The 26,563-nt window shown below is 42.4% G+C and overlaps 3 protein-coding genes across 3 annotated transcripts; 2 read left to right on the top strand and 1 right to left on the bottom strand.

The window, feature by feature from the left end:
* Nucleotides 1-460: 460 nt before the first annotated feature.
* On the bottom strand, nucleotides 461-4,214 carry ak6 (adenylate kinase 6). Its single transcript, XM_070904651.1, has 6 exons — nucleotides 4,148-4,214; nucleotides 3,965-4,040; nucleotides 2,874-2,966; nucleotides 2,624-2,682; nucleotides 1,967-2,112; nucleotides 461-1,044 (listed from the first exon to the last, which is right to left on the bottom strand). The coding sequence occupies exons 2-6, from the start codon at nucleotides 3,999-4,001 to the stop codon at nucleotides 855-857; spliced, it is 525 nt and encodes a 174-aa protein (XP_070760752.1). The 5' UTR covers nucleotides 4,002-4,040; nucleotides 4,148-4,214; the 3' UTR covers nucleotides 461-854.
* A 177-nt stretch (nucleotides 4,215-4,391) lies between these two features.
* On the top strand, nucleotides 4,392-14,179 carry rad17 (RAD17 checkpoint clamp loader component). The gene is made up of 17 exons (XM_070904405.1): nucleotides 4,392-4,464; nucleotides 4,875-4,970; nucleotides 5,303-5,533; nucleotides 5,923-5,997; nucleotides 6,135-6,273; nucleotides 6,450-6,586; nucleotides 7,442-7,494; nucleotides 7,746-7,871; nucleotides 8,059-8,128; nucleotides 8,230-8,341; nucleotides 10,229-10,426; nucleotides 10,991-11,094; nucleotides 11,199-11,345; nucleotides 11,874-12,002; nucleotides 12,366-12,486; nucleotides 12,664-12,721; nucleotides 13,356-14,179. The coding sequence occupies exons 2-17, from the start codon at nucleotides 4,929-4,931 to the stop codon at nucleotides 13,543-13,545; spliced, it is 1,932 nt and encodes a 643-aa protein (XP_070760506.1). The 5' UTR covers nucleotides 4,392-4,464; nucleotides 4,875-4,928; the 3' UTR covers nucleotides 13,546-14,179.
* A 551-nt stretch (nucleotides 14,180-14,730) lies between these two features.
* On the top strand, nucleotides 14,731-26,076 carry ccdc125 (coiled-coil domain containing 125). Its single transcript, XM_070905045.1, has 12 exons — nucleotides 14,731-14,842; nucleotides 16,480-16,748; nucleotides 17,583-17,644; nucleotides 17,755-17,841; nucleotides 19,289-19,366; nucleotides 20,775-20,860; nucleotides 20,947-21,029; nucleotides 21,770-21,882; nucleotides 23,004-23,108; nucleotides 23,354-23,504; nucleotides 24,023-24,141; nucleotides 25,535-26,076. The coding sequence occupies exons 2-12, from the start codon at nucleotides 16,496-16,498 to the stop codon at nucleotides 25,841-25,843; spliced, it is 1,446 nt and encodes a 481-aa protein (XP_070761146.1). The 5' UTR covers nucleotides 14,731-14,842; nucleotides 16,480-16,495; the 3' UTR covers nucleotides 25,844-26,076.
* Nucleotides 26,077-26,563: the final 487 nt, after the last annotated feature.

Consider the following 26,563-nt stretch of genomic DNA (forward strand, 5'->3'; position numbering starts at 1 on the left):
ATCTTGATTACTGCGATATTCTTTTAACTTGCTTCGATCAACCCTCGGCTGCTCGTCTTTCACCACAACTGAGAGATGCGTCACGTCACACTTGTTTAAGCCTCCTTACCCTGGCTGCCTGAACGTTATAGAATTGATTTCATTTCTCACTTTTAAAGCACTGCACCAACCTGGCAACTTGTTACATTACTGAACCGTTAAGTCCATAGGAGCCAACACATAGTCTTAAGGCCCCGTTCAGATCTGGTATTAACATGTATCCTGGGTGATCCAATCACAAGTGGACAGCTCCAATACCAGCCGCATAGAGGACGCATTGAGATCCGATCGCTCAGACCACATTCAGAGATGGTCTGGGCCACAAAAAGAAGATCCTCAGGCAGTAGGCTCTTATATACCAGAGTGGGGTTTGATATCTTGCCCTACCTATTATGTAACTACCATTTGGACATGGTAAGAATGTGGTTTCCCAGTGATCGTTTATTTATAAAAAACATTTTGACATGAATGCAGCAGTTCAAGAGTGCTTTGACTTCGACACTAGTCTGTACTAGTTAAAAAAAATCATGCGATTGGTAATCAGACAGCTGGTGTCTAACAGTTTGTTTACTGTGTTTACAGGACATCTTTTAACTGCCATTTGAGAGTAACTCAGCCTTGCAGCACTACCTGCAAACTAGAGGCAGGTAAAACAAACCACTGAAGAAAAGAGATTATACTTTTAAACATATCACTAGTCTTCATGGTGGCAAATTCTATGAAAATAAATGCAGATCGGATTTTTTTTAAATTGTCCAAATAACTTTTGTTGACAGCCCTGCCAGTGGAACCCAGCAGGCAGGAAAGTTCAGCTTCTAGTTATGGTCCTTCATCCACTGCTCAGTCCACTGCACTATCTGCTCCAGGTTTCGCTCCAGGTCCTCGGGAGTGTTACTGGTCAGCTGATGGACGATCTCCTCGCTGTAGGCCTCCATGGCCTCCTCGTAGATGGTCTGGAAGATCTCGCACTGCACGTTATCCTGCAGCTTCTTTCCCGTGTAACCCCTGTCAGTCACACAGAGGACAGGTAATGTTTCAAACACAGGCGATCTTCAGGCCAAGGTGAACACACACCTGTATTTAACAGGTAATTCATGACTTAACGTCACAACATTATCTGCTAATGAGCCTAAATGAGACATGTTCAGAAAGATAAGAGGCTGATTTGGCCACTTCTCTAATCTTATTGTCCCTGTGTGATTGGAGAGACCTGGATTGGGGGGTGGGGGACTTGGGACATCTATATACTGGAATTATTAGTCAAGGTTCCTGATGTGTGGTTGTAAAGACTGACACCACTGCTCTAAGATCATGGAAAAAAAAAAAAAAAAAAAGTTATGCCAAAATTGAAAAGTGGCTAACAGTATGCTGCTGATGTTCTACCGGCAGGAACTACTTTATAATGTAATACTAGAGGATAACCACTCCTTGTGGGCTGCTCTTCCTGATGAACACTACTACTATAGTGGTAATGTTAGATAGGCTACTGGGGCTAGCTGCAGTAAGTGTACAGCTAGCCTTGCACGGCTAGTATAGTGGGTGTAGATTGTTGGACCATGTTTGAATACCAAAACCATATAATTATTAAAACTGTATTTTATATTCTTTTCACCAAGTTGGTAGTTACAGTAAGGAGTTGCAGTGTTAGATTTGCATACGTCATTGAGTTGATAATTTACGACTGTGTCAATGTGATATTTCACCAATAGTGTCCCAACAGTGGCATAACAACGTAGTGAGAGAAAGTTTAAAATAACTTGATGTTCGCGTTTATCAGGAAGTGGGAAAGCTGCTGCAAAAGGTCTGAAATTACTCAAAGATATCTGAAATCACTCCGGCATTAGCTTGATTTGGTCCGCAGGCTTAAAGTCAGATGGTCATGCATGCATCGAGGTTCAGTATACATGAGAGATGAAGTGGAGGTTACCTGCTCTCTAGCCGTGTGTACAACTGGGCGTTGTCTGTGCGGAGGACGAAGACGATGTGGAACCAGCGTTCGGGGAACAGGTCACAGCCGTGATAGTCGACAATCGCACCACCGTCTACCATCTTTTCATCCAGCTCATCCACCACCTGCAGGATCACAATGTTCACATTTGACATCCACCCAACATCATTCAATCTGTAGTGATAATTCACTTTGCTGTGTTAACAATTATTAATTAGATTACACACTAAACTGCCCCTGCAATGCCCTCTTTTGGTGACACTAATAACTAGAGTGCAACTTTATTTAAGAAATTAACAAGTTTAAAATAACACATTACCACTTCAGGTTTTTATCTCCGGTCTTCCACTGTCAGGAGTGGCTGGCCTGGTTCAGAGGGCTGAGGCCGCAGGAATGAGATTCTAACCCTAACTTCAATATGTTATCATGGTCAATGAAGGTTGCTGGTGAACCATGTAAGAAAGGACACTGGGAATCCAAGCTCTCAGTATAACTTTAGACATACATGGCAGAGGCAGAGTAGTGCAGTGGTTCCAAATCATGTCCAATGGAACAATCAGCTGTTTCTATTTTTTGTGCAATCCAGATCGGCATATCAGAACCAGGTTCAAAGCTTGCATGTGGAATTTAACTCACTCTGTCTTCATCCAAAATCGGGCACTGGTACTCTTCATCGTAGCCATCATAAAGTTGTCCTGGTGAAAGAGAATCAGGATCATTAGAACAGCCACAGGATGACTCTGCCACACTAAGTCTGAATGTGACCCATCGAAAACCTGAGTGAAGACTCAAAGCAGGGCCAGCTACGGCAGCATAAGGACAATGGCCAACAGGGGTTTTAATTTAAGATCCAACAGAGGGACAAAGGATACTCCTTCCTCTTTACCTTCCTGGGCCAGGTCTCCTATGTTGACATAGGTCAGCCCTGTCCGCTGGGCCAGCTCCTTTCCTAAAGTGGTCTTTCCAACACCAGGGGTTCCTGTCAGAGAGAGAGAGGATTAACATTCTACATTTAATTCAAGAACGTATGCGTTTCCCTATTTAAGAAAGGTGAAGTAATGCACACCACGTTATCTCGTGAGATCTGATCGGGTTTGTTGACCAATACCAGTGACTCTGCAGTGAAGATGCTGAATTTTGCCTTCCAACTACCCAACCATGGGTGCATGAATGCATCATTTATGGTTAGAAATGGGGTGATGCTGGTGGTAATGGGATATTATTTCATCTACTGTAACCTGGGGGGGAATGGGGGACTGTGGACTGCTTGCAGGTTATGTCTCTGCTGCTAGATTTGGCTAAAAGGGCAGCGTTGGTGTTTTCATATTAACTCCACTATGGCTGCAACCAAATGATTATTTTTCGTATTGTATAAGCTGCCATGTATTTTAGCGATCAATCGATTAATCATTGGGTCAATAAAATGTCCAAAAAAGTAGTGAAAATGCCTGTACCAGTGTCTCAGAGCACCAGGATGACACCTTCAAACGTCGTTTCATCCAACCAACAGTCCAGACCAAAACATTCAGTTTACAATCACATAAATCAGCAAATCCTCACAATGGAGAAACTGCAACCATGTCTGGTATTTCTGCTTGGTAACCTACTATCAATTACGCTCATTATTTTTTTAATCGATCAACCGATTAATCGTTTCAGCACCTTGAGTAATAAGTTACTCTACATACATGTACAAGTAGTAGGTGGTTTGTGCGTGTACACGTATGAGATATATGTAGAGGGAGATACATATACATCCATCTGTACATAGTCTGATCGTTGATGATCGTGATAAAAATGAAAATGACTGAATATGCCCTTACAAACAAAGTTCATGGTCAAATTGGCAAGCTTTAACAAAAGTTAAAGAGCTGCAAAGTCCTAATGACTTACGTGCAACTCCAACGTGACTTTATCAGCCGCAGGTTTTATTAGAAGGACAGTGGCACACTATTGACGCTAAGACGTTTCTATCACCTGTTAACAGAATGTTTGGTCGCTTCTTCATCTTCATAGCTTGCTAGCAGCCAACACGTGTCTCGATGACGGCGACCTGAAAAGACAGAATAGTCCTGTTATCGGTCCGTGCCGTTCTAGACGGACACTTCACACTCTGACGCTAAATGTGAAGAAACAACCCCGAGAAAGGGGGAGGCTTACAAGATGGAAGACTTGGGTAAGCTAGCCAGATGTTCGCTGTCGCACCAGTCGAAGCAGACTTCCACAAAACAAGCAGTGCAGTGAACTGCGGCTTTGCGACGGTTTTACGTCAATGCACAGTCAGTTGGCGGCACCCCGAATCCCGAAGTTTAAATAGGTAAACTTCGTTTTGCCTCATAGCTCCTTTAGTTAACTCTTTCGTCACACAGCAGAAGCCACTCTTCGGATCGCTTATTAGTTGCCATTACACCCGAACAAGAGTTTGAAGTGACGGAAACCCCGAAGTCTGCTTCTGACACGCCAAATGGTCAAACAAGGTACGTTAATACGGATATAACGTCATCATATTAGCTAAACATAAACAAACGAACGCTGACGTTAACAGTTAGTTAAGCTAACCCATTCCCCATTCCTCCATTCTGCAGTCAAAATGTGATATTTAACATTAGTTAAACAACAGTATCTCACTGTCCAGAGGCTGAAATATGCTTTTTATTTAAATATTTGACTCCTTCAAAGTATTTGGGTATGTGTTTGAGGTGTGGGATATCTTAACACACTTTTGGCAGCTCAGTAGCAAGGATATGGTAAAGTTAATGCAATGTTAAGCCTCAAATATTCACCCAGCCTTTCTTCACGCTGTATACTAACAGAACGGTGTCCTGCTGTCTTGTGTGAGGCTACATCTAACGGCATCACCGCCAACAACTGTCTCGCTGCTTTTCAGGCTCCCAGTTCTTCGCCGAACTGCTGCCCTCAATGTGAACCGCCACGGTGGAGGATGAACAAGCTTTCTCAGGGCGATAGAGCTGCTTCAAGCAGGGTACGATCCTTAAGGGGCCTACATGACTATTACATTACATTACATTACACGATCTGTGTCTGTGTGTGTGTGTGTGTGTGTGTGTGTGTGTTTAGATTTGTGCCACTTTTATTGAGATCACCTTCACTTCTGCCTACCTCAGTTGCTGGTGGTAAGGTACCAGCTCTTCACCGAACTTCTCCCCCTTTCTGTAAATTATATTTAACATCTGGTTCTGTCTTTGTAATTGTTTTTCATTTGGCTGTAATTTATAAACGTTAACTTATTGTGGATATCCTCCTTCAATTGTTCAATTGTTGATCTTTAATAAATTTTTTGTGTATTTATAATAGCTGAACCGCTGGGTGGATCCATCCTTCACTGATTTTCCAGGGGAAAGCATTTCCCTGTCTGGGAGGAGAAAGGGCAGCCAGGTTTTGAGCTCCAAGGCTGAGTCCAAGAGGCCCAGGAAGAGGAAAGGAGACCCCGGTACCTCAGACCCTCACACGTCCTTTCTGCTGAAAGAGTCAGCCCAGAGGGACCAGGATGAGCCCTGGGTGGACAGATACTCACCCTGTTCACAGGTCAGCGTCAACGCTGTCGACATATGTTCTGGTATCCATGAACGCATTTGTAGTCAGCCAATAACTGGTCTGAATCAAAATGCCCACCCTCTGGACTTGCAGGCTTTGGTCATACGTACTGTGATGGCTCTGAAGTCCTCTGTCATCACATCAAGACAAAAGGGTGCTGGGCTACGGGGAGTAAAATAGATTATGAGACATAACTTAAGACTTCACTCGTCGCCATGGGTATCAACAAATACCTAGACCTTGACTCAGCCATATGAGAGAGCATAAATACACATACACATTAATTAATCATATCACCCCCCCGTCTTTTTAGTTGTGATGAAGGTTCAAGTCTGAACCTTCTAGTCTCTAATAATGGTTATGGTGTGTGTTTTGCGTAGACTGAGCTAGCTGTCCACAAGAAGAAGATAGAGGAAGTGGAGAACTGGATGAGAGTTCACACGACCACATCAGAGGTACTTGGAAGTTTAATTTTTCATTCTAATAATTAATGAGCTAATCTTGAAGTCTGAGCTATTATGACATTTATATTGTCTGTAGAGGTCTCAAGTGAAGCTGAAGGTTTAGGTTTAGCCCACGCTGTCATCTACAGGGTGGCATCTTGCTGCTGATGGGACCATCGGGCTGCGGAAAGACCGCCACAGTCCAGGTTTTGTCCCGGGAGTTGGGCCTCAGGGTTCAGGAGTGGACCAACCCCACCAACGTGGAGCCATACAGCAGCAGTCAGAACGGTGAGGGGGAAAAGCCTTCCTGTCCTACCTGCCTCATAGCCATCAGTGTTACTGTCAAACTAAGAATTGTGTGATGAATAATCTCGGGGCACCTACACCACCATCCTGTGTCAATATACGGGCCTCTATGCCCTGCTTCTTTTTTTTAATGTATTTTATTCTCCATCTTTTGTCAGAATGGAGGATGAACGGCTTTTCCTGCAGCTCCCAGTTAACCCAGTTCCAGGACTTCCTCCTCAGAGCCAACAAGTACAACTGCCTGAAGATGGCCGGCGATGGAGGAGCTACAGACAGGAAGCTCATCCTGGTGGAGGTATGTAGTACACCTTCAACTGTAATCACCCCAATGTGTCTACAGCGGCTGTAGAAGATCGTCATGATCTCTGTTGTTCTCTCTTGTCCTTGAATATGATTTGGCTTCGGCCTGAAATCCATATCACGATTCATTGCCACATTACCTCTGTAACGATAACTGAATCCATATTTTGTTAGATACACCTGTACACGAGATCCTCTGTCCGCACAGTGGACCTCCTTATTAAATGTTTGTATTGAATTATAAACCACAATAAATCATTTGATTATTACATTTATTTAACATATCCAGTAGTTAAGAACCTATATAGGCATTTGTTTGCTAAAATAGAAAATGTGAGTAAAAGCATCTCTTGAAACTATCAATATTGCAGCCTGCCTGAAGAAATGAATACATTGAACATACCAACATGATTAAATTAGGCCAGTAAGAGATTCTTAATATCAGTTTTAGTACATTTTGGGTTAATTAGCCTAGCCAGAATTTGGCTTCAACTATGCAGGGATTGGTTAACCGACTGTAGGAAGCCTGATCTAGAATGCTTCTAAAAAATCAGTGTGCAGCTTTACCTGTTGTAGTAGATGAAGCTGCTGCTCTAATAATTAGGAAAACCCCTTTCACCAAGGTGGGGTCTAGAATGTAGTGAATGGCTGATTCATTAATAAAACAGAGAGTTGCTCTTCTACTATTTCAAAGACTAATCTCCATGTTATTTTTAATGTTGTGTGTTCACTTCTGATCCAATGTTGTCAAACTGATCCATTGGTCTAAAAAGCTGTTTTGTTTCCATACATTTGTATACACACCTGAGTTGACACTTGATCATCACTTGTCCCCCCCCCCCCCCTTTAGGATTTCCCAAACCAGTTCTACAGGCAGCCTGGCAGCCTGCATGATATCCTGAGGTGAGATCAGATTGTTTTCATACTTTCACACTGGAAACCAGGAGAACTCTGCAGCACAGTATATAAAAGCAAAGACAGATTCATTGTGACCAGTAGCAGTACCAGCACTACTGGTTTAACTTGCCCTCAGCATCAGGAGCTGGTGGGCTGGATGAAAGGCTTTCTACAGGACAGATTAGTCTAGTATATAGTGACACCTGTGTATTTTCCCTTGCTCTGGATGAGATTGTGTCCTGCTGTGTGTCTTCCAGGCGCTTTGTGAAGACCAGTCGACGCCCCCTGTTGTTCATAGTGTCGGACAGTCTCAGCGGAGACAGCAGCTCCCGCTTTCTTTTTCCCAGAGAGATCCAGGAGGAGCTGGACATCAGCAGCGTTAGGTTCTGTGCTGATGTGTTTTTAATTTGCTGTTGATGCAACACTTCCTCCATGTTTACCTATATTGCCATGATAAATTCAGTATAATGTCCATTTCCACTGCACCAATTCCAACGGTTTCTTCCCACTGTCCAAAGACTGGAACACTGGATTCCCCTGAACAATGTTTTGTGTCTTTTCCGTTTCCAGTTTTAATCCAGTGGCTCCTACCACGATGATGAAGGTCCTGACTCGAATTTCAACCCTGGAGAAAGCAAAGGTTAGGAGGAAAGGAAGCTTTGCAAGTTGATTAAACATTTTAGTGTTTGGAGTTTTTTGGTGTGTTTTCTACCGCATATTTTTCCCCATAATTCTAAGCAGAGCTGTGGGAGGATGTGCATCCCAGACCAGGCAGTGTTGGAGACACTGTGTTCAGGAAGCTCAGGAGATATTCGCAGCGCCATCAACAGTCTCCAGTTTTCCTCCCTCCCAGGTCAGGAGTGAATCCACACACCACACCACGCCAGAGGGGTCATACGCGAGGGAAGATGATTTGAGATTTGAGTTTTTCAGAAAAACAAATCAGGAGAAAACACACTCTGGTGAGATCTGGCATCACAGATATCACTTCTCGCTGCTGGTGTTGAACCGGCGGTGAATTAAAAAGTTAGGGCAACTATTATTTAACTGTTTTTGGAGTTTTTGGAGGGGGGGGGAAGAGAAAATTATTGGACGGATAAAATGAGCGGACAAATAAGGCAGTGGGGAGGCGACCACGCCCACTTAGGAGACAAGAAGTGTATACCATTTCATACCATTGGTGAAGCTTGTAATGTGTCATCTTCTGTTATAGAGTATCTAACTTTGTAACCTACAAATTCAAAACAACTAAACTGTCATTTTAAGATACAAGGCAAGGCAGACAATGTATCAACCCAATACTTGGATACTTGCAGCAATGTGGACAAAGGGGAATGAGCGTGTAGTTCACATTCACAGGCAGGAAGATGGACTTTATAGACGTGTATATATGTTTTTATCTTTGAGTGGAGGGACATTCTTTTTGGGGCAGCTAAGCCTCCTCCAGCGTATTGGACACATCCTACCTAACGTTACTAAACCTACGTGCTTATCATCATGTCATCATCAAAATATCCAATGGTTCCCCTCACCGCAAACCCACAAATCCTAAATTTAAAAACAATGTTCTCAACCCTCCCCCATTAATTCCATCCAGTGATGACACTGAATACTCGGAGTTAGATAGTACTACTCTCTGCGGGCTTGGGCCCGGGCTTCTGCCTCTTAAATTTCAGTGTTCTATTCCTGTGTTTGCTGAAAAAGTTGTCTGATTGAGGAATAATTTTGATATTGCTAATTAGATAGTTGTTCAAAACAGAAACAGTTGTGTGATTTGGTATGTATTGAGCTGGATTAACCCTCTAGACCCCAATGGAATTCTGGAATGCTGCTGCAGTTCACGGAGAAACCTCACTTAAATGAGCATTTTCATACTTAATCCAAACAAACAGCTTTATCTCAAAAACATTATAGAAATGGACAATCAAGTTGTTTTCATTTTAAAAAACACAACTTCCTCTTTAATTTGATACCAAACATGTGGCATGTGTGGCTTGATTTAACACATTTAAAAAAAACACACCAGATAAAACAACAAATTGCACTGAAACTCTTGTAAAGAGCTATTTCCTATAACTTCATAATTTATCATATCTCCCTCACACACACACACACAAAACTTTTTTTTTCCTTTCAAAGAAACGTGTGATCCGCAACATTTCTCTCTGTTTGCTTCCAGAGTCAACAAAACAAAACAGACCCTCCGCTGGGTAACGCTAGGTTTTCAAAATAAAAGAGAAATGTCCCACACGTCAACCCACACAGCACTTATTAGAACATACAACAGTAATCTGGAAGCAAGTAATGTCTTTGGTGACTTACATGAGGAAAAAGAAATTGCTGCATTTATATGTGGAAAAGTGTGATGTGATTTTGAGCAAAGAACTTGAAGTCGCAATGCCTTTGGCGCTTTCCACGATGCACGGTGGGCAGGGTCTCTGTCACAACACAATCTTACGGCACACATTAGATTATAAAGACGGGGATGCTTAGGTTTTTTACATTTACAAGTGGAAACCGAGTGGAAATAAGTAAAAAAAAAAGTATGTTAAGAATTGAGAGTTTAAAAAGAAAAATCTCCAATACTCATATCGTCCGCAATCCATCAGGGGCTGCTGCAGCACCCTCACCAACGCCTATTGAGAGGGGCAGTCCAGAGTGTACACATGGCCAAATATTGTTTTTGCCCCGTCTCACCAACTGACCTCAAAGGACTTCTATTATCATTGTAACTTTCCAGACACGTCATTGGAAAAGGGGTTGTGTAGGATGAAGAAGGACAGGCCTGTGACTTCACTGGGCAAAGCTATTTCCAGGACGAACCAGAAAAAGAGGAAGTCCAAACAGACAAAGGAGCAGGAAGAGGGGCAGGCGATTGGGGGGAAAGATGCTTCTCTGTTCCTGTTCAGAGCGCTGGGAAAGATCCTGCACTGCAAACGTGAGTCATATCTACCAGTTTCCATACAAGTCTGCTGCCCCAAATACTCACTAGAGCAACAAATGTGGATTAATCCGCTGCTGAAAATAGTCCCCCCGTTTGTTGGATTAAAAACTACAGTGAGCAGCTGTTTTAGGAAATTACTGAACCTGAACTTTTTTAAAAATGAAACTATATATATATATATATATATATATATATATATATATATATATGTGAATTTACATCTTCAGTAGGAACCAATGGGCGTTCAGAGGAGATCAACTATAATCAACAACAGGAATCTGATATAGAAATGTGTTTTTAATTGGAACATGATGACGACAGTTTGGCAGGAGTGTCAGCAGACCCCACTGCTTTTGCACCTTAAATTGTCTAAGCAGGAAATCAAGTTGATTTCAGATTCATGAGTTCCACAAGTCAGTTTCTGTCAGTGCTCCTTGCTGAAAGTCCATTGCAGCAGCAGCAGCAGCAGCAGCAGCAGCAAGCAGCTGATCACTGATGAGGATGAATGACACAGAAGCCAGGTAGTTTTGTATGTTTTGGTTGTTTTGTCATCAACAGGAGAGAGTCACGAAGGTGCTGAAGCAGCTGAATGTGCCCCCGGACCTGGTCTACCATCTCACCTGTCTCATCATCACAGAGAAGCATTGCTAGTAAACCCTGAGGTACACAAACATGCCTTTTTTTTTTTTTCGAGCCCAACGAACAGCACGCCTAACCGTCCTTTCGGTCTTTGAGAACACTCAGATCTCGTCTGTCTTTTGTTCAGCTGGTTGTTGAGCGTTCGCACATGTCTGGAGAGTTCTTCAGCCTATACCTCCACCAGAACTACCTGGACTTCTTCTCTGAGGTGGAGGACGTGGACCGGGTCAGCGAGTACCTGTCCGACGCCGACCTCCTCACTGCTGATTGGACGGTCGGTCTTTCCCTAGACACAAAAAGCTAATGGGAATGCTTTGATCAGCGGAATCATGACCAAAGTGTTCCTGTTGTTGGTATACTATATTTAAGGAGGTTACTTTCACATTAATATAACATACCACCATTTGGAGATTTGGCGCTATATAACATAAAATTCAATTGAATTGAAATTGCGGCTGAAAATAGCACTACGTTTAAAAAGATGGCGGTGAGAGGATGAAATAACCTCTCTGACCAAGAGAGCCCATTTTGAATAAATACATCCAGGTGGCTTATCAGATGCAGCACAGTGGTGTATAATACTGTGAGAATACCATGAAATACAGCAGTCCTTTATCCTGTGTACGACGGTGGAGAATTGTGTCGTAGTAGAGTAAACAGTGACAACTTGAATGTATTTGTTTAGTATTGATATTGCCTGTGTGTTAACAATATATGGTCCATGGTGGATTGGCTGTTAACAATAATCTGTGTCGTGTGTGTGTAAAGGTGTGTGCTGTGCTGTGCTGATTTTTTTTTTCAGTGTCGCAGCACCATGGGGGATTATGGGTCTTCAGTGGCCACCAGGGGGCTCCTTCACTCCAACTCTCAACAAGTGTCTGTCGGCTTCAGACCGCTGCACAAACCCAACTGGCTGCTGGTCAACAAGAAGGTGAAGTTCCTCCAGAAAGAGGGTTACTCTGACAAGCTTAAGTTATTTTGGTTATACAAACAGCAGACAGTGCTCTCTGGTGGTGGTCAAACTATGTATGTAACTATGTAATAACAAATATGACCAAATAAATCAAGATCAAGCCAAAACAAGTCATCAGTCAACAAGGTCATTTTAAATATATATATATATATATATATATATATATATATATATATATACCTTTTCTCAGATCAGAAAGTTTGATTATGAATGGATCAGCATAAACAACTGGACAGTGCTGTTGTTCAGCGTCTTGTAATGTGTCTTGCCTGAAGAAGTAGACTGTAAAGACTTTCAAGACTGTGATGTCGTTCCCTTCAGCACCGGGAGAACTGCCTGGCTGCCCGGTCCCTGTTCAGGAGCTTCTGTCTGACACCGGTCAGCCTGCAGACTGAACTGCTGCCGTACCTGGCCAAACTCACCAACCCAATGAGGAACCAAGGTAATACACACACTGCCGTTGAAAGTACAGATAGTTTTGAAAGGGTTTTTGTTTTTTTTGCTGTAATTTATCTGGCATCTCACCATAATCAGCAGAGCGTTGTGAACTATTTAGAATGTGTGTGTGTGTATGAGGATTCATTAATACAAGTGTTCCGTGCTGCGCTGTGTCTCCCAGCTCAGATAGCTTTCATCCAGGATGTGGGTCAGATGTCACTGAGGAGGTTCCCCGGCAGGTACAGCGCACATTTTCATCTTCCCATAATGCCGACATAAAGTGTGTCTGTGAGCGCCTACAGCAGCAGCAGCAGCAGCAGTGCATACTGTTGACAGAAGTAAAGAACCACAGTGGGAATGAAATTATCCTGGTTAAAGCAAACATGGTGTAATGATGATACTAGTAGTAGTAATAGTAGTACAGCAATCAAATGATATCTATCACAGAATTATACAGTAATGTTCTCTACGTAGGAGGATCATAACCGCTGATCCGTTATGTTGGAAATGGTGATTAGAGTTCAAATCTTAGAGATACCGGTTCATGTGTGAAGGGTTTTCCTGCACAGTGGTGCTGTATATATGTCACACGTCATGTGACACAATAGTTAGGTTAGCTTGATAAAAAACGAAACTATCGCCGTGACAACTGTGCCACTTCATCCGCCGATGAAGGCCACGAGATGTTGTTGAAATCTTCGGAATCCCTCAAGTACCCACAAAAGCAAATGTATTTATCTTCTTTGGTTAGAGAACCCGCAACTTCATTGTGTGTGTGTGTGTGTGTGTGTGTGTGTGTGTGTGTGTGTGTGTGTGTGTGTGTGTGTGTGTGTGTGTGTGTGTGTGTGTGTGTGTGTGTGTGTGTGTGTGTAGATTAAAACTGGAGGCTCTGACAGACAAAGAGCCGGGCCAGCTGGAGATAGACAGTGAGGAGGAGGAGGAGAAAGAGGAGGGTCGGGGTTTGGCTGAGGAGAGTCTGCCAGCCAGTCAGCCCCAACCTACTACGAGCCGAGCCCTTCTGGAGGAGGAGGACCTGACCATAGAGGAATATGCCAGCGACTAACACACGGTACATACTGTGACACTGCTTTCAAGTTCTTTGTTGTGTGCCACGTGCCACATTCATTTTTGACATGCGAGGGAAAACAAATCGTTACTCTTAAAATGTTAGTTTAACTTTTTTTTTTTTTTTACAAGAATTCCGAGGCTTTTTTTTTTTTTTCATAATTTGTAAGATTGATCCCAGAGTTGAAATAATCCTCCAACGTTGGCGCTAACCCGAGGATGGTTAGTGTGTTGATGACCGCGTGACACTTCCGGTATTACCAGTATTTTTGCCTCATCATGTGTCACAAGATATGATCACTTCTCAAACAAGCTCATTGTCTTGTGGATTAACTGTTAAGATATTGTCAGTATTTATTTGTTCTAAGTGCATGTTCAGCACTTGTTTTTTTTGTTTGTTTGTTTGTTTGTTTTTTGTACTTCACATCTGTTTTGTTTGTTTTGCTGAGTGACTGTTGAGCCTGGATTGACCTGTAATGGAGAACTGTCCAGGACTGAGCCAGGCCTTTAACTAAGGTCTTTTACTGTTTCCCATGGAAGGAACATAAGAAATATCACACGAATGCTTATTGAGGAAGACATTGTTTAAATCTACTTAAGGACGCGAATAAAAATACTTTGTGAAAAGCTGATCACGGGGACTCTTTGCTTTAACATTATCTTGCTCTTTACACTCTTCCCCCTCACACACCCCTTCATCCAATATTTACTCACACAGTTTCACATGAAGCTCTCTTGAGCGTTCCCTCTGGTGGTGGTGACTCACTTGACTGCCTGAACTCACTTTTCAAATTAAAATTCAAGAAAAGATCATCATGAGCAGTTAATGGAGAAGCATTACAAAATGACAAAAGGGTTGACTGGAAGTTGTATTTTATTGCTAATAAAGCATTAAACTTTTAATTACTCTCTTCTGTTTGTCATTGTTGCAATGTTTTATGAGAGAGGGACATTTTATTTTTTAAAAAAAATTTTACGTTACGTTCTTCTTACGTCAGGAAACTGGTTCATTTTAGGGTTTTTTTATGTTTAAAACAAAATATGGAGTTTATTTTCAAGGTAATGACCGGAAGTAGTTCGTGTTACCGCTTGTCAGTTTGACTGCCGGAGGTTTCGGACTGCGCGGCTGGTGGAGGAAGGGAGGTCGGCGAGTGTAGTGTTTGTTAACGCGGCGCCGAACGGACGAATACAACCGGTTGAACTTGTGTGTAACTCTTTATAACAGTTTACTAAACTGTCTTTCTGCCTGCGTGTCGGCGCCGAGGAATACAACGTTTATCGCTTCAAAGTTGCAGGTAAGAGGAAGTCATTCCTTAAAAAAAAAAAAAAACTGACGTTCAGACATTAAAGGGAAATTCCACTTTATGTTGGAATCTGCCAAGTTATTTCTGTAACAAATATTGTACATGCCAGACTTGTCTCTGGGGACAAATGCTATGATCCCCACTGTAAGTCCATACAGGAACACAGAGCCGGATGACACATCAATATCACTGTATGAATAAGACTTCCATAGGATATGGCAAATGTGTGAAATTAATTAATCAGTCCATTTAAATGTTTCACTCATGCTTTATGTCAGATATTTAAAAAAAAAAAAGCCTCAATAACTAATTTTCCTAGTTTATACTGGTGTCATGTATTTCATCAGAATAAAATGTTTTTTCCTCCTCATGATTCGTCAAAGGAATCTGAATAAGAAGAAAAAAAAAGGTTGAAAACACTGGCTTAAGGGCGTAGAAATGAATACAAAAATAATATAGTGAATGATAGTCACACTGTAGCCTTCTATGACGTTAAGTACACGGTAGACATGTGGTCATCAAGCCTAGCCTTATGTCGTTATACAGTAGGACTTTTCACAATATGTTAATAATTTGGCCATTTTGTCTCCAAAAGGCCAAGTCAGACCTAGTTAATGCACATCCACATTCTTGTATTTCTGGCATATGAAGAGAGAGGTTTGAAATCTAAATATAGAAGACTTGATGATGGCTTCAAATGGAAAATACTGCTTGACGTTTGGTGCTGTAAGTATAGATCCTATAGGATTGGGCCACGATTTGCGTCTGATCTGTGAACATTTTCAGCATTTATAAATAACTTTTGTCGCCTTGTGCCACTTGTTGATGAACAACTGACTGGTTAATGGAACACATGGACACATGGTCTGGTTAATGGAACACATGGAGCTCCAGTGTGGTTCTAGTCTCTACAGTGTCCCAGACCATAAAGACACTGTTTATAGACAAAATAACCTAACAGGTATCTCTGTTTTTGGCCAATCTGGCAAATTAAATACAAAATTAGATACAAAATTGAGGTGGGTTCATTTGTCAAGGCTTTTGGCCCCCTTGTCTGTGTTGAAGTTTTTAGTTACAGTATGAGGACTTTGGACAGATTTATCCAAATGTGGAGCGGATGCTGAATACAAAATGGAGGTTTTGATTTGTGTGTAGGTGCTGTGATGGATTTAGATTTGTTGTGAATAGGGATGGGTGACGTTAAGGTTTTAACAGTACTACTAATCTTATCGATACTGCTTATCGATCCGGGACTTTAACGGTACTCTTATCGGTAGTAAAATGCCATACATACACCGGGTTTCGGTACCCATCCCTGTTTGTGACATGTAAAAGATGAGATGTGACTTATTGACAATACAGCCAAGAAAAGGGAAAAGGGAAAAAATCAAGGAATTTCATCAAATTGATGCAAAAGACATAGAAATTCAGTATGACCACAAAGCAGCCCTGTCCTGATAGATATTTAAGGGACAGCTGACAGTTCATTTATATCATCTCGTGCACTAGAGGCAAGTGAGAAAATATGTTTTTTTCTGTGTGTTTTGGGTTAACCATTTCAATTTGAGCAAATCAATATGAGGCTTGGCAGATTTAGCAGATCTACACTGTGGTGAATGTGTTGTAAGGTTTGACCTGGGGCAGATGCAGGAGGTCGGTGCGGCTCGCAGCCTGGACGATGACATGGCGGATGGGGACCTGGGTGACGGGATGGGAGTCAGAGCAGCACCCTGCTCCATAAGAAAGAAGAGCCAGAGCTTCGCTGGCGCCACGGAGGCCCCGCCGCCTGGAGCGGAGCGGCTCAGGCGCAGCAGCCAGGCGAGAGAGGCGGCCTGGATCCCTGGACTGAAGACAGCGGAGACGAGGCAGAGAGCCCGCTGGAAGCTGCCGTGCTCCGGTGAGAATGTGAAGGGGCCCTTTCACTGTAACAAAGGAGCTAACAAGAATCAAATCAGAAAGACAAGATACCATCAAATTCTCTTATTTTGTTGAACCAGGAAATTCTTTTTATTGTGTTCCATTAGGAAATAAGCCTTTAAACTGACTCTAGCCCAAGTTGGACAGTTGAGGTACAGTTAAGTTCAGTCAGATGCCAAGTTTTGGTAAATATTTGGTGAATATGTGAAATTATAGTCAGTGAGGAGATAGGTAGGTTGTTCTGTTGAGCACTTTCTATAATGCTATTAATTAATCATGAACACATGTACTTCCCAACACTTGGAAAAAATGGCTTCCATATGAACCCATAAGGAGGTTTTTCCTGAAAAGATAGCTTCCTGTCTCACCAACTCAGAGTTCCACAGAGATTTTTTAGCCCCTTTAGCTCTTAGTTTTGGTTTTCAGCTGTTTTCAGTGTATACTACTTTCACTGTATACTACCTGTTAAGCACCAAACAGCAGACAGACACTGTTAGAGACTAGCTGGACTAGCTGATTATCCTTAGCAACTTTAGACAATGTTTTTCTGCCCCCTGGTGGCCAAAAAATGATTCATGCAGCTTTAAGTCTGAAACATTAAGACTCAGTAGGACTTCCTGTAACACTCTAGTCATCACTGCTGGACCATTACAACATGCCACATACACAATAATGGAGGAGGCCTGCACAAATTGTGTCTCCACAGTAATGTGAACAACTACCTTTATTCCAATAGAAAATTACTACAAGAAAGCACAGTCACACACACATTTTCTACGACCTCTAATGCACAAGTACGCTTCTTGTGAATCAGCAGGCTCCCTGGTTGACCTGTCCAAAGACGAGCTGAAAGACAGGCTACAGGAAGCAACTGAGGTAGGAAAAGTGAAGCGAAAACACGACTTGATTGATAACTAGTTGATACAGCTTTGTCCAAGTGACTGCAGCCGGGCAAACTGTAACTGACGGTTCTGCTTTGTTGACAGGTTATAGACGTATTGTGCTGCGAGCTGGAGGTGGCACATCGTTACCTTGAGGGCAAATATGAAGCTCTGAAAATCTTACAGGGCAAGGTAGAGCAACACACGTACATACCGAAGTGCTGCATCTTGCAACTCACTGTTCTGTGGTTCAGTAGGAATCAGACGAAGCGAGCATCTGTCAAGAATGCTGCTCAGCAGGCGTCCTTGTTACCTCGTAGGTTTCCAGTGTCTGTTCTCTCGTGCCCCCTGAAAACATGAAGCGATGTCCGCTCGCGACCCTCCAAATTCTTCTTAATCTTACAAGTGTTACTGGAGCTTTGTTACATGTCGCCTCTGTCAGTATTGCCCCATGTTTCCTGTCAACTGTTGAAGGAAAAGAATCCTAAAAAAAAAAGTACTGCTCAGTGGAGTACTTAACAATGAAGCTCCTGAGTAAAGACTTATGATATAAATGATGGCCAAAACCATGAGCAGTAAGTAAGGTTGCCCAGACTTAAAAGATAAGGCTGGTGATATTTTATTATTTCTTACTGTCTACAAATCCCATGAAAAGACCAAAAACAAGAGTGTGTTTTGAGGTCTCGCTTCCCGACTCTGTCTGCGGCACTCAGCCACCAGCCCATTGGTTCCTACTGAAGATGCAAATCTTTTTAAAAAGGTTCAGTAATTTCCTAAAACAGCTGGTCACTGTAGTTTTTTTTTAGTGAACTTTACTTACTTATGTATGGATGGAGGGCTTTTGGCAATTGCCTATGTTCCTTAGGGCAGTGGTTCCCAACCTTTTTCTTAAGGGACTCCCATTTTATCATTGTATATACACTGACGACCCCCACCCACATGAAAAAGGGAAAAAGTAGCCTACTTCTTCTGAAATGTCTTTATGTATATTTCATTATATTAATTGCATAAAAAACACAATAACAGCACAGAACAATTAACTGTACAATGAACCTAAATAGTGAACTTAATACCTGCAGGAAATTTGTGTAGAACTAGCAATGTGTATATAATTCTGAATAGATAGATAGAATTTCTGTGCATATTGCAACGTATCAGACAATTATCCTTATATAAGTAAGTAAGTACTTACTTATGTAGACGGATATCGTCAGAACCAAAAGTAGTGAGAAAATATTTTTGAAGTGTATAGATGTTGTATTTTCTGCTTAATGAATACAGTTCAGAGAATTTTGCCTGGAAAGAATACAGAATCAAGGTTCATTTGTTTTGTTGGTCATTGTGAAATTGCTTACTGCGGCATGCAAGCGGCATGCAATTTAAAATTGATTTGATCAGTGGAATCTGCTGTGAGAGTCTAAAGCAAAACTTAGAACTAACGTTTTGCCACTACAGATGTAAGAGGGACCTGCAGTCCTGAGGTTAGATGACCAGTCCTTATGAAACACCTTTGTCTCTGAAGTCTTGGAGCAGTTGCAGGAAGTCACCCAGCTTCTGTGGTGATGATAAATTGAGATAAAACCCAGCGGTGTAATGTCTTTGTTCAGCCGGTAACTAAAAGCTGCTCTTCTTCACTCAGGCCATTCTTGACAAAGCCACCAGTCACACTAAAAGTCTGCTGCAGAAGAGTGAGGAGCGGGCCAAGGCTCTGGAGAAGGTAAGCGTAGGCTGCTCAAATAAGGGCTTGGTCTGTTTGCTTTAACCTTCTACAGCAGGTTTCTGCTCGGCAGTCCAGAACTCACCGACAAAAGGAAACGCAACAGTAATGCCGCAAGGAATTTCTCTGTTTGCAATTCCATTCCGATTGATTCCAACTGGTGAGAGATGAATTCCTGTGTGTTAAGTGTTAATATAATTAGGATTTTAGATAACTTTCAAAAAAAGTAATCTGGATCACAATGATCCGGATTTGGAAATCCAGGATCAGGTAGTCCGTCTTACTTTTGTGCTGGTTTTTCAAAGAAAATTGGATTGGGATCACCCTGATCCAAAATCCAACTTTTTAGGATCACCAAAACCAGATTAGCAGTTCTCTGAATGGTAACGACAGGTAACAGCCAGCAGGGGGCCACTTTAAGTGTTTTTAATTGAAGAGACACCCAACAGAATACCAACATGCTCTTCCGTCTTTAATACCTTTTTAAATTGTCAGACTTTTCAGCTGACCCACAATAAGTAAATTAGAACAAACGTGTGAATTTACCACAAATACACATTTTTAACACAAATTGACGAAACTGAATGTCCACCGACCAGATACGGGACGACGGATCCAATTGTTCAAAACTACGATTTTCAGAATTTCCTTTTGAACAACCCCATTTTCAAGATTTGATCCAATCCGATAGCTGTAATCTGATCAGATTACTTTTGAACAACTGGCCCCCACTTGATAAAATAGGCGGTGCACGAAATACAATGTATAAAAAGACTAATTCAAATGAAGTTGGGGATATTTATAGAAATGTATCTAAAACTATATAATCTGCAGCATGAGTTATCATTTAGAAATGTACTTTTTGCAATTCAATTAAATTTTATTTATATAGCGCCAAATCACAACAAAAAGTCAGAGAGCAGCTTCCCCCCATGAGCAAGCACTTTGGCGACGGTGGCAAGAAACCTTGAGCATAACCAGGACTCTAGGTGGGCGGTCATCTGCTTCGACCGGTTACTTGCACCATTTGTATACAGTGGACACACCTGGATTGAAACAATCAATTTGTTTTAATAAAATGTGACTCAGTTTGATGAATGATAAATGGTTCTTTATTTAAGTAAGATTGATTGCTAAACTCTTGTCCTCTGAAAGAAAGTGGTTGGTTGTTCAAGATAAGAGAAACACCTTTAGCTGGATAACATGATGCTAGTCTGGATTGATTAAGGAAGGAAGAACATGGTGTATATGGCTGTGGAGAAGATTTTACATTACGGCTCCTATAACCTTATCTATGAATAAAATTGATGCATGTGGCTCGGTGTTGGTGTGACATTTGCACTCTGAAGCAGTTTGCAAACGAAGTCGGATATGCTGATGACGATCTGTTGCTTCCATCTCTCTGCAGGAGGTGAACAGCTTGCAGTGGGAATTCAGTTTCAACCAGGTCCAGATGAAGAAGTCTCAGCAGTCCTGGGAGCAGAAGTACAGCAGGTCAGATTTACTCCACATAATACACTCTCGTCTGTGATATTCTCATTGGTATGTATTGTGAACCGTATCGTTGTCGTTGTCATCAGAATTTTGAGTGAGAACAAGACTCTGACCGACAGTCTGGAAGGAAGAGAGAGCGAGATCCAGCAGCTCCGAGCAGAGAATTCCGGTAAATGCTGAATAATGTAGAAACCTTTCTGAGGTGACCTAGACATATCTATGTGTATTATCTCCATCTGTGAAGTGAAGGGGGGGGGGGGGGGGGGGGTCTGTCTGTAAGGCACCGAACCTCATGTTCTCCTAGCCCCCAGTGTGACTCCAAGTCACCATCACTCAGAATTATAATCTTAATAATGATCATTTTAACCCACGGTTTCATATACAAGCTTGATTCCAACCACGGCTCGCTGTCCATATCGGAAAAACAGAATCGCAAACATTTTGGACAAGTGAAAGTTGAGGTGATCACCTTGATTGGATGTGATTTGGAGCTAAAGTGGACAGCCACAGCGCTGAAATGATGGGAATACTCTTATATACAGCAAGAAAGACTCTTCTTAAATTCTGGATTCCCAAGGACACCCCTGCACTGGACGATTGGTACAAGGAAGTACTGAGAATACTCCCCCCTGGAAAAGCTGACCTACACCCTTCATGACAATGTCGAGGGATTTATTAAGATATGGCAACCAGTCTTGGACACGGTGGACCCTTCTGGTTTGGACTTCTCGCAACCTAATTAACAACATTGGAACTGACTACAACATGTCATAGCAATGCAATGTGTTGCAAAGTTGTGTCTCCTGCTGTTTTTGTGTTTTGTTAAAGGTTGTTCAAAAATGTGGGGCAGGGGAGAATTGATTTGGTCGCCATCATGGGAATTATGTGTGTGTGTGTGTGTGTTTGCAGCTCTAAATCGCCAGTGCTTGGAGCTCCTCTCCATGCTGAATGTGAAGGAGCAGAGGGCGTACCAAAGAACCAAACCTCAATACAGCCCAGAGAGGGATGCGAGTGTTCTGGAGGTGAGAGAATTAAGACAAGAATTAAGAATGAAGACAAAGGCCTTACAGTCAGTTCAGTTACCTCGCACACTGTGTAACGTCCAAACCGCTGAGCACGTCTTCCAGCACGTTCAGCTGGATCCATTTACATCCCCAGAGTGACCTGCCAGGGGGCCAACCTAAGCTCTACCCTAAGGTGGCCCCCATTTCTTCCACTTTCTGTGTTTTTTCATATACCTCTCACGAATGTCATCATTGATATCTGGTATAATAATAATAATAATAATAAACTTTATTTACTTAGGGCCTTTCAAAACACAGTTACAAAGTGCTTTACAATAAAAACCAAACATGTTCAACACAAAGTGAAAGAAACAGAGCAACAAAGTAAAAACCCATAAAAATGAACACATTATAAAACACAGAGACAAGATGAACTAGACTGTCGTGTACAACATAAATGAAATCACCGGAGGGCAATATAAAAAAAAAAAAAGTGAGTTTTAAAAGAAGATACAGAGTTCGCCGCCCTGATCTCCACCGGCAAGTCCGGGAGCCGTGACTGCAAACACGCTCTATCACCTTTGTGAATCAATCTGGACCTTGGAACAACAAGGAACGAAGCATCCGCGGATCTCGGGGTGGGGGGGTGGGAAAATAACTTGGGGCGAGCCCTCTCAGGGCTTTGTAAGTGATCAGTAATATCTTAAAAATCAATTCTGAAAGCAAGTGGTGGCCAGTAGAAGGACGCCAGGATGCCAGGTGAAATGTGCTCACCAAATCCTGGCAGGAGTTTTGGATGAACTTGAGGCGGGAGAGGGATTCTTTTTTACTGATGCCAGAGAGCAAGAAACTGCAGTAGTCTTAACAGACTAGTTATCGTTTCCAGATTTGAATGTATCTGGATGCCATATGCTGGTTTCCTGAACCAGACTTCTCATGCTGATTGTCAATCATCTGGCTACACTGAAACCGAACGTAGCATGACATCACTGTAGTTATATTATTATATTTAGGAATGAGATGGACGTTCTCTGCTGCTTTGTAAGGCTCAGGTTGAAAACGGGCACACGGTCACGAACATATGTAGCCACATACTAGTATCATTTACGTGTACTTGTGCGTCTCTGTGTGTGTTCCAGCTGGCAGTGTTGGGGGCCTGCCGGTGTCTCGGTGTCGCTGAAGCTTGTCCATGCAGCCGGACTGCGGCTGCCAGCAGGAAGCAGCTCGTCCAGCTGCAACAGGAGGTGAGCTACATCTCTCTCTTCTTTTTTTTGCTCACAAACCACCGTTGTTACTCATAAGATGTCTTTGTCTTACTTTGCCAGCTGTAATAAAGCTATTTTGTCAAACCAACGTCTCAACAACTTTGTCTGTCTGAATATTCTGGCCCCAGATGTCCCCAGGCTGCTCTCTCACATCATTAATAATGTCAATTTTAATAATGTTAAAAATCAAGAAAAGAAACATATATATTGCGTGTGTTTCCCAGCTGGATGCTCAGCGTTCGAGGAGAGAGGAGGCGTTGATGGTTGCCGACGCTTTTCGCATCGCCTTCGAACAGCAACTAAGGAAACGAAGTGAGCACTTCCTGCTGCTGGCTGAGGCCAACATCCTGAAATCCCATCACTGCAAGGCCGAAGGCAAGTCTGCTGTATGACACACACACACACACACACACACACACACACTGGGACTGGTCAAACCAGTCAAAGCAGATGACCCCCCCCACCTAGAGTCTGGTTCTGTTCGAGGTTTCTGCCTCTTAAAAGGAAGTTTTTCCTTGCCACTGTCGCCAAAGTGCTTGCTCATGGTGGGAACTGTTGAGTCTCTGTAATAACATTATAAAGAGTCGGGCTAGACCTGCTCTATTATCTAAAGTGTCATGAGATGACTGTTGTTGTGATTTGGCGCCATATAAATAAAATGAATTGGGAACTCAGGTTGATAAAATGAAATGGAATTTTCTCTTGCCCCCAAATGTAAATAGACAAGGGATTCAAGTGAGCCTTTTTCTTAGGTAGGGGTGTCTCTCAAACGGGAGTCCAGATTCAGATTTACTGATATTATTTCCCCCATGAAGCTATGAATAACCCTTGATTCGAGTGTCTCATTATTCCCACTTTTTTGGAACCATTAGAAAAGCCTCTTTTCCTTCCAGGTGCTAACAGAAGTCCTCTAATCAGTGTGAGCCAGAGGTTGAGAGGATTGCTGCCCTCCAGTTTGGAGGTAAAGATGCCTGACGATCTTTTAGAGACTCTCTACAGACTGCTGGACTTGGTTAGTATCTCCTCTAACATCTGTAGGCCTGTTATGTAGAGACCACTACATAGATACCGTTGATGTTAAGGCCTCAGTCTGCTTCAAACAAACTACTTTCATACCAGCATGCTGTCTGTTCTGAATGCGTTCGAAGCGTACTGACCCGCCTGCTTGTGGTTGTCAACTTTGCTACCTGAAGAGATAATGCACACACACACGAAAGCCTGACATAAGCAATCTCAGACCTGAGGAGGAGGGTGCGATTAGTGCTACCGAGTTTCCTCCAACAAAAAAGCGAGGATGAGTCTTCAAAATAAGGAAAAAAGAAACTGCTGGGTATTGCCAGACCATGTGAATATAATCTCCATTTTTACTTCTAAGGAACAAAAACTGCCATCTGGTGATGATCTGGTCCTCACATTAGTGTATATATTGATGGTTGGGTTTACGCAATGAAAGAGACATATTCTTCCAAATCGTTTACCGAATATGACCTGCGTTGGGAGACTGAACATATGTGTTCCAAACAGAGGCAGTTGCTATGGCTAAAAAACATAACGTGAGACACTAGGCCCATGGATATGAGATGTCAGGAGAATAACACTAAACAAAGGCTGGGGTCCTAAATTCCTCGGGACTCTGTAGGTCTGTCATGGCAGAACATAATAGAAATCTTAAAAAAAAAAAAAAAAGTGAGATTATAACTTTTCTGTAGGCCCTGAAATGAGAGACAGAGAACCGAATTGTCAAAAATGTCTGCTATGGTATCAATATCTCTACTAAGGATTGGGGGAGCATTAATCAGCAAATTAAGATTGTAGAAAATAGGTTCAAAACCATTTTATCTTATTTCAGAAAGTCATTAACTGAATATAAAGTATGTAACAAATGAGAAATAATGGGAAATACACCAAAGGTCCAATAGAATGTCTTATTACAGAGCTTCCTGAATTCTTGAATGTGTTTTAGTAACTTGTTGATTCATCTGTTCATGATCTGAGACGTTCTTTTTGGCCTTAGTGTCGAGCACAAACTCTAAACTGCCCTTTAAGCTGACCATTTCATCAGCTTTGTGGTCAATTTGAAATCGAGAACCGGTTCCAGCTGAGAACTGGTTCCAAATTGTCCGATCCATCCTATGCCGGATGTTTTTCTGACAGCCGCGCAAAACAATGACGTCAAACTCGTGTGTCCACGCTGCGGGAAACTTGCAACAACAACAAAGGAGTATTGGTGGAGAGAGAAATTGATCATAAATCAATAAGGGGGTCGATAAAGAATCAGACGCAGAATCGACATTGGCATTGGTATAAAATCTTATCCATTCCCATCCCTGTATGTGGAGCTGGTGGAGCTAAAGCTTATCATGTAAATAGCCACTGTTATTAAGAAGTTTTGTCTCCTGCTGTAGCTCAATGACAAGGAGGAGGCCCTGGCCCACCAGAGGAAGGTGAGCATCATGTTAGCCCACAGTGCCGAGGAGCTGCAGAGACAGTTGCATCTAGATTCACATTGCCGGCCGTCAGAGTTCAGGATCCCATCAAAGCAACCGCAAGACCCATCAGGGAACCGGAGCCAGTCTCAGCAAACATCTGATACATCAGAGTCTAAGACACAACCACAAGTCTCGTCAGAGTCCGACGTCCAAGCACAGCAACAACTAGAGCTGCCAGACTCCCAGCTTCAGCCAGGACCGTGTCTGCCAAGAGTCCAGAACTGAACCGCAGGGGCTGTCAGACCCATCGTGGACCCAACATCTGCATCTGTGATGTGACACAGTGGCTGGATCTGAAGCAGTGGTACGAAGGGGTATGAAAGCTCACTGCTGTCCCAGCAGCTACTGGAGCCAAAACAACCGAACGTGGTCCTCAGAGACGAAGGCTAGTAGAGCTGAGGTGGGACAACAAAGTGCAGCTACTGATAGGTTGAGACATCCGGCCCTGATCTTTTCCTATCTCCCCACTACATCCACCTGTTCAGCCTTGTAAGTCACACATTCAGTGTGGTTTCTCCTCCTGCGCTGCACATAACAGAATGACCATCAGAGTGTAAATTAGACACCCTGTTTGATTGTTAATGAATGTGTTATTCGCCGGCCCGGTGATGTCTTTTCAGATATAACGTTAACAATCAAAGAGGAATTGTACAATGGCCAACAGGCTGTGACTCACTTCAGTCCACTAAATGGAGCATATGGGATATTATACTATTTCCACTATTTTTCTGGCACCAGTGATCAGTCTGTGCTTTCATTTAGCTGATATGACAAAAATGGCGACACCTACAGAAACTCTAAGAAACGCTGAGAAAAAAACAGTCCCTCATTCTGTGCTGAAAATACTTCCTCCATCTTATTAGTTATTGAAAGCTACAGTAGGCAATATTATTGAATCATAACTTTGGTTGAAATAACGCATTTTGACCATCGCATGCCACTAAC

This window comes from Enoplosus armatus, chromosome 4 (genome assembly GCF_043641665.1).
Source record: "Enoplosus armatus isolate fEnoArm2 chromosome 4, fEnoArm2.hap1, whole genome shotgun sequence".
Lineage (NCBI taxonomy): Eukaryota > Metazoa > Chordata > Actinopteri > Centrarchiformes > Enoplosidae > Enoplosus > Enoplosus armatus.

What these genes read in the sequence shown, in the direction of transcription:
- ccdc125 (XM_070905045.1), top strand. Translation starts at nt 16,496, where the DNA reads ATGCAGGAGGTCGGTGCGGCTCGCAGCCTGGACGATGACATGGCGGAT. An exon ending in TGAAAATCTTACAGGGCAAG is followed by an intron (nt 17,842 to 19,288) that starts GTAGAGCAACAC and finishes TTCTTCACTCAG; the next exon opens with GCCATTCTTGACAAAGCCAC. An exon ending in TGGGAGCAGAAGTACAGCAG is followed by an intron (nt 20,861 to 20,946) that starts GTCAGATTTACT and finishes CGTTGTCATCAG; the next exon opens with AATTTTGAGTGAGAACAAGA.
- ak6 (XM_070904651.1), bottom strand. Translation starts at nt 4,001, where the DNA reads ATGAAGATGAAGAAGCGACCAAACATTCTGTTAACAG. An exon ending in AGGAGACCTGGCCCAGGAAG is followed by an intron (nt 2,683 to 2,873) that starts GTAAAGAGGAAG and finishes CTCTTTCACCAG; the next exon opens with GACAACTTTATGATGGCTAC. An exon ending in TACACACGGCTAGAGAGCAG is followed by an intron (nt 1,045 to 1,966) that starts GTAACCTCCACT and finishes TGTGACTGACAG; the next exon opens with GGGTTACACGGGAAAGAAGC.
- rad17 (XM_070904405.1), top strand. Translation starts at nt 4,929, where the DNA reads ATGAACAAGCTTTCTCAGGGCGATAGAGCTGCTTCAAGCAGG. An exon ending in CCAGTTTTCCTCCCTCCCAG is followed by an intron (nt 8,342 to 10,228) that starts GTCAGGAGTGAA and finishes GTAACTTTCCAG; the next exon opens with ACACGTCATTGGAAAAGGGG. An exon ending in GGCTGCTGGTCAACAAGAAG is followed by an intron (nt 12,003 to 12,365) that starts GTGAAGTTCCTC and finishes CGTTCCCTTCAG; the next exon opens with CACCGGGAGAACTGCCTGGC.